Consider the following 9152-nt stretch of genomic DNA (forward strand, 5'->3'; position numbering starts at 1 on the left):
GCATCCTGGGCCCAAATGGGTCGTGAGAACAAGGAATCCTGACACGGGGAGGGAACACTGCCTCCCTCCCCCGGGGGCCCTCAGCAGCGACAGCTCTCCTTCCCAAGCGCTCACCTCATCATCACACACAGAGCCAGACAAGGTCCAGTCACTTCATTTTTACTACTTCACATTTCCAGCAAACAAATCAAGGTGCAAAGAGGGTTTATTTCACATTAATATATTAACTGGATTTTTTTTGTCAAATAAATAGGGAATTCTCTTTAAATAACCATCTCCTCACTTCATGGCCAGTCCAGGAGCAAATGAGAGCAAATTTTAGTGCATCCAGGGGACATATCGCCAACCAGGCATGAAGCTTAAAGGGAAGAGGGCAGGCTGAGGGGCTGGGGAGAGGTTATGGTCAGCACACAGGCCCAGGCCAGGCCCCTGGAGTCAGGGGTTTGTTCCCAGCCTGCCCAGCAGCCCCCGAATGGCATGGTGGGATGGACATGCATTCTCCAGTTCCAGTCCGAGAGGCCTCTTCTAGAGGGAAAAGAGAGAAGGCAAAGGGAACCAAATTCCAGAAACACCAGCAGGGAAGCAGGGGCTCCTTCCCCCAGCCACTGTGGCCTGGCCCTCATGCCACCCAGCCCCTGGCAGCTCAAGGTAAAGCTCCCAAAGTCCCACAGTAGCGGCCACAGAGAGCAAGGACAGGACAGAGAAGGGAAGGCATGTATGACTGGGCTGGAGGCCAGCTAGGAACTGAATGTGGGCTGACAGTCCGGCGGGAAGGTGGCTTCCTGGGCGAGGCGCAGACCAGAGCGGAGGGAATGTGAGGGGGCCTGGCAGGGCCCTCGGGAAGACACGCAGCTGGTCCAACGGGAGCTCGGGAGGCTGAGTATAAAGTAGCTACCAAAACGAGGAGCTGGACTGCGGTGGAGGAGGTGGCCAGAGAGTCCCTCCATGGGTAGAAGTTGCTAGAGCAAGCCGGGAAGGAGGGGGATGCCCCGCATGCCCAAGGAGAGCCCAGCGACGGTGGGAGGGAAGCGCGCTGAGCAGCGCCTGGGCTGCGGGCTGGGTGGGAAGCTGGGAGGCACTGCTCCCGAGTCAAGGGCCCCTCCTTCCCTCAACGCTAGTTCCTGGTAAGTGTTTTATCATCAGACCTGGAGGAAGAACAAGGCCCCCTCATCACAGGCCCAAGCCCAGACTGGGCCCCAAGGGGAGGGAAGGAAAGAGTGATGAGAGGTGGGAGGCAGGGGATGTGAGGGGTCTACTGGGTCTTCTTATCTTCTGGGGGGTAGTAGGGAGGTGGTGGAGGCTGGCTCTAAGGAAGAAAGGAAGGAAAAAGATCACATTAGAAGGTTCAAAACAAGACAAGGTCTCCCCCCCCCCTAAATCCCAGCACACTGTGGCTGCGGGGGTCCTTCTGGCACCGTGGCCACCCTGCTCACCACCCTCGCTCACCGTGGGCATGTAGACGTTGTGGGGGTTTCCTGGGTTGTAATAGGCGCTGGCAGCTGCTTCTGCGGCCTTGGCTTCGGCTGCAAGAGCAAACACACTCAGGATGAGCCCCAGTGACAAGCCCGCCCTCCTCTTCCAGCTGTCCCTGGAGCTGCTCTCAGCCCGCTGACCCTGGCCCCCCAGCGCTCAGGGTGGCTGCTGCTGAGCATCTAGTTCCATCAACAAAACTGGTCAAAATTTCCTGAGCACTGACCATGCGCTACACTGTCCTTGCCAGTCTCTGTACCCCTCTCCCGCTCTGAGCCTTACAGCCCAACCAGGGGATACTGTTACCACCTCTTTGTGGATGAGAAGACCCAGGTGCAGAGAGACCTTTCCAGCCCCAGGGCACACAGCTGGCGAAGGGACAGAGCGGGGGCTGGGACCACACAGTTGGTCCCTGGGGACAGTCCCTAGCCCAGCGGTCATTCATCATTTGGGGCTCCCATGCAACCACGGGGAGGAGAAGGCTGGTCCCCCAGGACTGCCAGAGCCCAGAGGCCTCACCTGCAGGAGTGGAGGGAACATCAGGGCCGCTGACCGGAGGTTCCATGGGCCCAGGGTAGGGCGGTGGCGGGGGCTGCACATATCCCATGGCCCCGTCCATCATGGGAGGTCCCGGATAGAACTCTGCTCAGTGAGAGAGCGACAGGGACCCAGTGAGCAGCCCAGCCCAGCGCCCTCAGCAGGCACCCTCCGAGGCCTCTCCAGTTTCTCTGTTAGTCCTGAAGCAGGTCAAAAAACAAGTCTCCCCTCTACAACCCCCTGGCCTGGGTGGGGTGGTTAGTGGGTGGGTGGTTGGGGTAAGGGGTGGGCAGCAAAGGACACACTCACCAGGTGGGGGCGGTGGATAGGGGTAGCCAGGAGGGCAGGGGTACATTCCATTGGCGACTGGCGGGGGAAAGACATAGGCCCCGCTGGGCATGTAAGAGTACCCATAGGCTCCACTGGGGGCTTCACCTCGAGAGGCTATAAGTACAAGGGGAGAGAGAAATGAGTGTCGCCTGCTTCCGGGGCTGGGGAGAGGGCGGCCCACTGCCAGCTGAGGGGAGCCACAGGGTCCCAGGGATGTGCACAGCAGACATGCCTTAACCCCCGTTCCACTCCCCACCCACTCTGGAGGCAGCCTCAATCAGGATGAGGCGAGGGGTCCAGATGGGGACAGAGGTCAGAGCCAGGGCAGGGGAGGTCAAGGACAGGGGTGGAGGGAAGGAGGGCAGTTCAGGGATGGGGTAAAGAGTGGAGCCCGGTAAGGTGGGGGACAAGGTGAGGATGTCTGCTGAACACGTCCCTTGGTAATTTAAAATGGCTGTTGGACGGTGGCTTAACGGCTGGGGTTTTTGTTTGTTTTTATGAGTCCACAGTAAAGCGTCCTTGAGTCCAAACAGCTTTGTCAAAATGTCCTATACCTGCTCCAGGCAGAGGAAACCCAGTCTCTCAGGTACAAGACAGAGCCGATGCTAATTACAAGCTTCCTTCCCAACTCCCAGCCCCAGTGAGCCCAGGGCCCAGACTCATCTCTTGAGTGCTTAAAAAACAAAAGTAAACAAATTCAAACAAACAAAGAAAACACCACACACAATCAACGCGCCCTTGGCCCCTAATTTTTAGAGCCTTGATACCTTGAGACGCCACCTGTAGCATCCTTTGTCCAAACTCGATGGCACCCCCTGCCATAAAGGTCAACTTGTACAACGCAGAGCCTTCCCAGCCACCTGAGAAGGGACAGTGCATCCAAAGCTCAGGAAAAGAACAAGAGTTACACGCGAAGAGATGGCTGAGAGACGGCCATCTGTTCTCTCCAGGCCCATCCGATGCCTGGGGACCTGTGGGGGAAGGGCTGGCCCTGCAGCGCCCCCTCCCTTCCCGGGCTGCCTCTGGCCTGTGGCCCACACAGCATGCCAGCACCGCAGACTGGCCTGCCTGCTGCCCACGCCGGCTTCACTCTTTGGAACAGGGGGCTTTTCCTTCCTGGGACAAACTTGTCCTCTCATCCCCAACCCTGTAAGTACATCTGTGCTAGGGCCTCCCATCTCCAAAAGGCAGCGTCCCAGGAGAAGGCACACTCCGCTGCAACTGACGTTCAAGTTCAGAGCAGATCTCTCACCCTGACGGGGCCTAAGGACAGAGCTCTGGGCCCTCCAGCCTGGCTTCTGCCAAAAGGGAACTGTGAGCTCCTCAACAGCAAGGCCGGGCCTAGCTGGGTGAAGGGGGAAGGCGAGTTTGACACAGAGGTCCCTGGTGTCTGCGAAAGAGCCTGCCACGGAGCAGGGCCCCTCGAAGAGTCCAGAGGGGCAGCTGGCTCTTCCTGGCTCTAGGGAGAAGGCCCTTCTCAAGAACCTAATACAGTTGCTACCCACACCTAAAATCTGAACACACTCCCCAAGTCACAATAACCATTCTTACTTAGTTTACAGTCATTTTGCTGATTTCTCTCTCTCTGAAAAGTGATGTGAGCTGCCATCTTTGTGTGTGTGTGTGTGTGGTGAGGAAGATTGGCCCTGAGCTAACATCCATTGCCAATCTTCCTCTTTCGGCTTGAGGAAGATTGTGACTGAGCTAACATCTGTGCCAATCTTCCCCTATTTTATGTGGGATGCCACCACAGTGTGGCTTGATGAGTGGTGCATAGGTCTGCGCCTGGGATCCAAACCCACGAACCCAGGGCTGCTGAAGCAGAGCGTACAAACTCAACCACTGCACCTCCAGGCTGGCGCCTGAGCTGCCATCTTTAATGCCAGCATTTCCCAGCTCTTGGTAACTAAAACCCCACCCCTGCTGAATAGCTGGCAGCTCAGATGTTGGTCTTAGAAGCTAATCCAGAGCCAGGAAGAGGCCAAGGCTAGGGTGATATTGGTCCAAAAAGGACACCTTCAAGGCAGCAGTCAGAGGTGCCCCAGAGTACCTCTTTGGAAGCCCCGTGTGTGTCCCTGTGCCCCCTTGTCACCAACCTCCTGCTTCGGCCTTCACTGTTCCCTTGATGTAGTTTGCACCAAACACAGGTTGCTTAATCTCACAGTCCTTCATCAGATAGAAAGGCATCATAAAGGACTGCATGGCATCCTTCCCCTTGGACAGAAAGATGACCTGCAGGGAGAAAGAGAAGGGCCATCATCACCCAAATGACAGCCCACTCAGCCATCACTTCCTGTGTATGATGAGCCTGCTCTCAGTGCCGGGGTGGGCAGCCAAGCCAGAGTCCAACAGGCCCAGAGCTCTCTGCACCAGACAGTCCCAGAGAGAGTTTTTGTTTTTGTTTTTTTTTTTTTTTTTCTTTGAGGAAGACTGGCCCTGAGCTAACATCCGTGCCCATCTTCCTCTACTTTCTATGTGGGACGCCTACCACAGCATGGCTTGCCAAACAGTGCCATGTCGCGCCCAGGATCCGAACCGGCGAACCCCGGGCCGCTGAAGTGGTACGCGCGCACTTAACAGCTGCACCACCGGGCCGGCCCCCAGAAAGAGTTTTTTAAAGTAAGAGGCCTTACATGCAGCCTGCCGGGGAGGACAGACATGTAGTCACAAGAAAAACATGTCGCTCACAGACAGTGTATGTGAGAAGGACTGACTGCTCTGTCATTTGGGTGGTGGTGAGGAGGTGGCGGATGTGGTGTGTAAGTGAAGGGGCCTGCAAAGATAGGGCAGAGAGGCGGGGCAAGGCAGGCAAGGTCTAGGGGCAAGGGGGAGGTCCAGCCTGAGCTGCGCAGAACTGAGAACCACAGAGTGGCAGGGGCGTTAGATCCTGGGAGAAGGGGCCGTCGACATTGGCTGCAGACTCCCTGCCCAAAGAGCAGCAAGCGCCTCCCAGGCCGTGCTCGCAGAACCTTCTGTTTTAAACCCCCGACTTCAATCTGTGGCTGGATGCCAACCTGAACCACCAGAGAGAGGCTTTTGAGATGACCCTCCCTCCGCTGAGTCCTGATAAAACTGGAAGATGCGCTCCTCTCTTCCAACCATCTTTAAGTCTAACTTGTGGGCAGCTACAGACAGCGACCCTTTTCCAAGAATACCCATTTGTATTTCTCTGGAAGTCTGTCGGAGTCTGTCTGCATAACTCTCAGGCGAGGCCCGTCCACAGTCTCTCTCTGCATTTCCCACTCTGCAGGGTTTTGCCGGGCTCTCTGCCGAGTCCAGAGGCTGTGGCCATGCCACCGTATCCTGTTTACCACATGTGTCATTCTGGATGTGCACAAAGGCCTCGTGGGCTACTCCTACAGAAATCAAAATAACAACAGCCTCTCCCCTCCAGGCTTAGGTCAGCCCAGCAGCTGCATCCAACCATGTATTTTGGAGCACTAGCTCTGGAATGTGCATGGATTCACTGTCCAGAGGTCAGTTCAGCTGCACGGTTGTGGTTCTAGAACTCAAGAGCACGTGACAGAGAAACACGTGGAGTGAGGAACTGACGTCCAGCAGGGTTTGGAGGCCACTGGCCTCACGAGGCTGAGGCCAACCTAAGACTCATGTCAAGCCCCAGGAGCCATGAGCCTCCAAAGGCAAGCAATGCGCTGTGTAACTCACCCGGTAAGGGGTAAGGTAGACGGTGCCCTTCTTGGTCCCTTTGAAGGCCTCTGGCACATTCTTCATGTCATTGAACGTAAGTTCTACATGATCATACGACATTAGGATGCTGTGATGAGAAAAGAGGAAAGGCCCTGATGAGACAGTGTGGAGTCATAATCTGTTACCCCCAGGGCGTGGGTGCCCATTAGCATGTTAGTTAGTGGCCTGGCATGTCGTCTCTTCTGTTTCAACACTGCTGCAAGAAAACTATTAACACAGCCATGGAAGAGATGAGCAAGTTGGGGTTCTGCAGAAGTCCCCCAAACCCCACTCATACAGCCCCCAAGTGACCAGTGCGGTAGAGCTGCAAGGCTCTGGAGACGCCATAATCCCTCACATCAGGTTAGATTATCCGGATTAACTCTTCCACTTTCTTTTTTTTTTTTTAAAGATTGGCACCTGAGCTAACATCTATTAGCCAATCTTTTTTTCTTCTTCTTCCTCTTCCTTTCCCCAAAGCCACTCCAGTACATAGTTGTATATTCTGGTTGCAGGTCCTTCAGGTTGTGCTATGTGGGATGCCGCCCCAGAATGGCCTGATGAACAGTGCCATGTCCGCGCCCAGGATCCAAACCTGTGAAACCCTGGGCCACCGAAGCAGAGCGTGCGAACTTAACCAGTCAGCCACAGGGCCAGCCCCATCTTCCACTTTCTTTTAAGTCCTTATCATAGGTGTTCTGTTTTTGTTGGTTTGTTTCTTTAAGCCTAACATATAAACATTTTAAGACATGACTCTACACATTACACAAGGGTTTACTTTGGGGTTCCTAAGTTGGGTCTGCAGGATGTCAGTTCATGAAGCCCTTGAGATAATTGTATACGTGCATTTTTCTGGAAGAGTCCATGCTTTCATCGCCCTCAAAGGGGTTCATGACTTGAAGGGCAAGGTTTTTACTCTTTTACACATTTTACACATCAAATTTTAAATACTGAATGTAAATGTAAACTTCAATTATTGTCTACACAATTTTTTCAGAAATGAGGCTGAAGCATTTTCTGAAACGGGGCACATCGTTATTTAGCAGCAGTGAGCCCTAAACCAGGTAGGAGCAGGATAAATACATTCTTGTTCCAGAAAAGTCGCTCTGAGAGAGAAAGAAAATGGTCGCAGGAGATGCTACCAAATGTCATCAAAAGGGTTCGTCAGCGCCCAGGACGGTTTGCACCCAGAGAAGCTACAAATGAGGAGCAGTGTGAGGCTTCTCTGATTATAAGACAAGGTCCAAGTTCAAATGGTTCCATTTGTCTTTTTCATCCTCCCAAATATCATAACTTTCTTCACTGGGGAGGGGTAAGTGAAAAGAGAACCAGAAAAAGAGAAGAACAGCTCAGAGAAACGAGGTCATTACCAGGAACAGGCTGGTCTGGCAGACCCTGAGCAGGTAAGATGGAGGCAAAGTCAGCATCCTGAGATCAGGGGCACCCGAGGCGCTCGCCTCTGACTCATCGAGCATCCCTGGGTGACAGGCCCCAGGCTGGGTGCTGGCCTTAGCCAGCTACAAGGCTCTGATTGCAACAAGCCTCCTCTGGTGACTCAGGTTCCTGCTAAGCTCTTTCTGCCCTCAAGAGGCGCTTCAGGGTAAGCATAGCTCAACCAGGGAGGGCTGCTCTGATTCTCAAAGCCCAAGGAACAGGAGGAGAGAAGCCATCCAAGGAGCCCAGAGGTGGGAGGACAGACAGAACTGACTGGGGGATGGGCAGACAGAACCCTGAAGTTGAGAGACCTCTGCTGTGGGGAGTGACCAAAACCAACAGGCATTCAAGAGAAAGAGACAAGGGACCAACCTGTACAAGGACTGACACTACGCCAAGAACTGTGTTAAGACATTTGACGAACGTTATCGTTTCATTTCACCTCTGAGCCTCAGTTTCTTATCTGGAAACTGAGCAGTTCTGGAATATACTGGGAAGGCTATTTACTGGTAGTTAAACCTGCTGACTTTGGAGTCAAGACTCCTTTCGTGGAATTCCCCCTCTGCTACTTACAGCTCTGTGATCTCAGGCAAGTTACTTATCTCTCTGTGCCTCAGTTTCCCTATATAGCAAATGTGTACAATATCACCTCCCGCACAGGATTTACGTATTAAGGTAGAGAAGGCGCAGTGCCTGACACATAGTAACGTAGTATACGCCCAACACCTGGGAATTATTTCGGCCTGAGGCTCTTCTCATCTCTTAAAGTCACCGACCCTGGGAAACAGGCCCAAGAACTAGCCCGAGACCCCACCCATCTCCCCAAACCCCGTCCTCGTCCAGCTGCCCTCCTCGATCACATCCCACAGCGGACCCCGATCTCCAGGCCCCTCCCCCACGACCCCCCTTACTCTAGCCCCGCCCCCGGCCGCTGCCTGCCACCGCTCCCCAACAGTTTCCTTTTCCCGGAGTTATGCCCCACCGGCCACCGCCCACCCCCTCGACGTCCGCCCCTCGATCTCCCAGGATCCCCCCGCAGGGTTTTCACCTCTCGGTGTTGTTGACGATCACTCCGCCACCCTCCGAGTGATTCTTGTTGAGCGCCATAGTCTCGGAAAGAGGTCCCGAGACTCGCAACGCAGTGCGCTTGCGCTCCTCTTCGGGCCGCCCCCAGTGGCGTAGCTCGTATTAGAGTCAGCCAATCACAGCTCTTGCACAGACCCTGGCCCAACCACCTGATCCCGAGCATCACGTGGTAACACAGTAGCTCCCCCTCCCCCCAGTTTCGCTTGCGTCACAAAGTTGAAGACTACAATTCCCAGAAGGCAATGCTCCCTCAACCTCGGCGTACGCACTCCTCACCCCCACCCGGTCCTCAGAGGGACCTAAAAAAAGTTGGCACGTCGCAGGGGAGTTAACCGTAAAGGCCCTGGACGCCAACGCTCGTACCCACAGAATGGGGGCTGTAACCTAAACCTAGTGTCTGGAGGGCTTAACACTCAGTGGAACACCGTTCACTCAGCGACCTTTATGGAGCACTTTCCTAGGTGACTTTGTCCCCGACTTGGGTGGTCCCTGAGTCATGTAGGTGGGTGCAAGACTGAGCCTGTTGCAGGACGTGGTGGGCTAGCCGACTGACAGAGGAGTCAGGAAAAACTGCCAACCCTTTCATGAAATCAAACCCGGACTCTCTG

General features: G+C 54.6%; 1 protein-coding gene across 3 annotated transcripts; it reads right to left on the reverse strand.

Annotated features, from left to right (window-relative positions):
- Positions 1-143: 143 nt before the first annotated feature.
- WBP2 (WW domain binding protein 2) lies at positions 144-8666 on the reverse strand. Of its 3 annotated transcripts, XM_014839852.2 has the most exons (8): positions 8507-8666; positions 6004-6112; positions 4434-4569; positions 3105-3197; positions 2317-2451; positions 1990-2112; positions 1447-1523; positions 144-1306 (listed from the first exon to the last, which is right to left on the reverse strand). In XM_014839852.2, the coding sequence occupies exons 1-8, from the start codon at positions 8563-8565 to the stop codon at positions 1253-1255; spliced, it is 786 nt and encodes a 261-aa protein (XP_014695338.1). In that variant the 5' UTR covers positions 8566-8666; the 3' UTR covers positions 144-1252. The 3 variants fall into 3 exon arrangements, with proteins under 3 accessions (XP_014695338.1, XP_070338238.1, XP_070338239.1); XM_070482137.1 differs by lacking the exon at positions 3105-3197 and having other exon boundaries at positions 8507-8661; XM_070482138.1 differs by lacking the exon at positions 2317-2451 and having other exon boundaries at positions 8507-8661.
- Positions 8667-9152: the final 486 nt, after the last annotated feature.

Source organism: Equus asinus, chromosome 13 (genome assembly GCF_041296235.1).
Source record: "Equus asinus isolate D_3611 breed Donkey chromosome 13, EquAss-T2T_v2, whole genome shotgun sequence".
Taxonomy (NCBI): domain Eukaryota; kingdom Metazoa; phylum Chordata; class Mammalia; order Perissodactyla; family Equidae; genus Equus; species Equus asinus.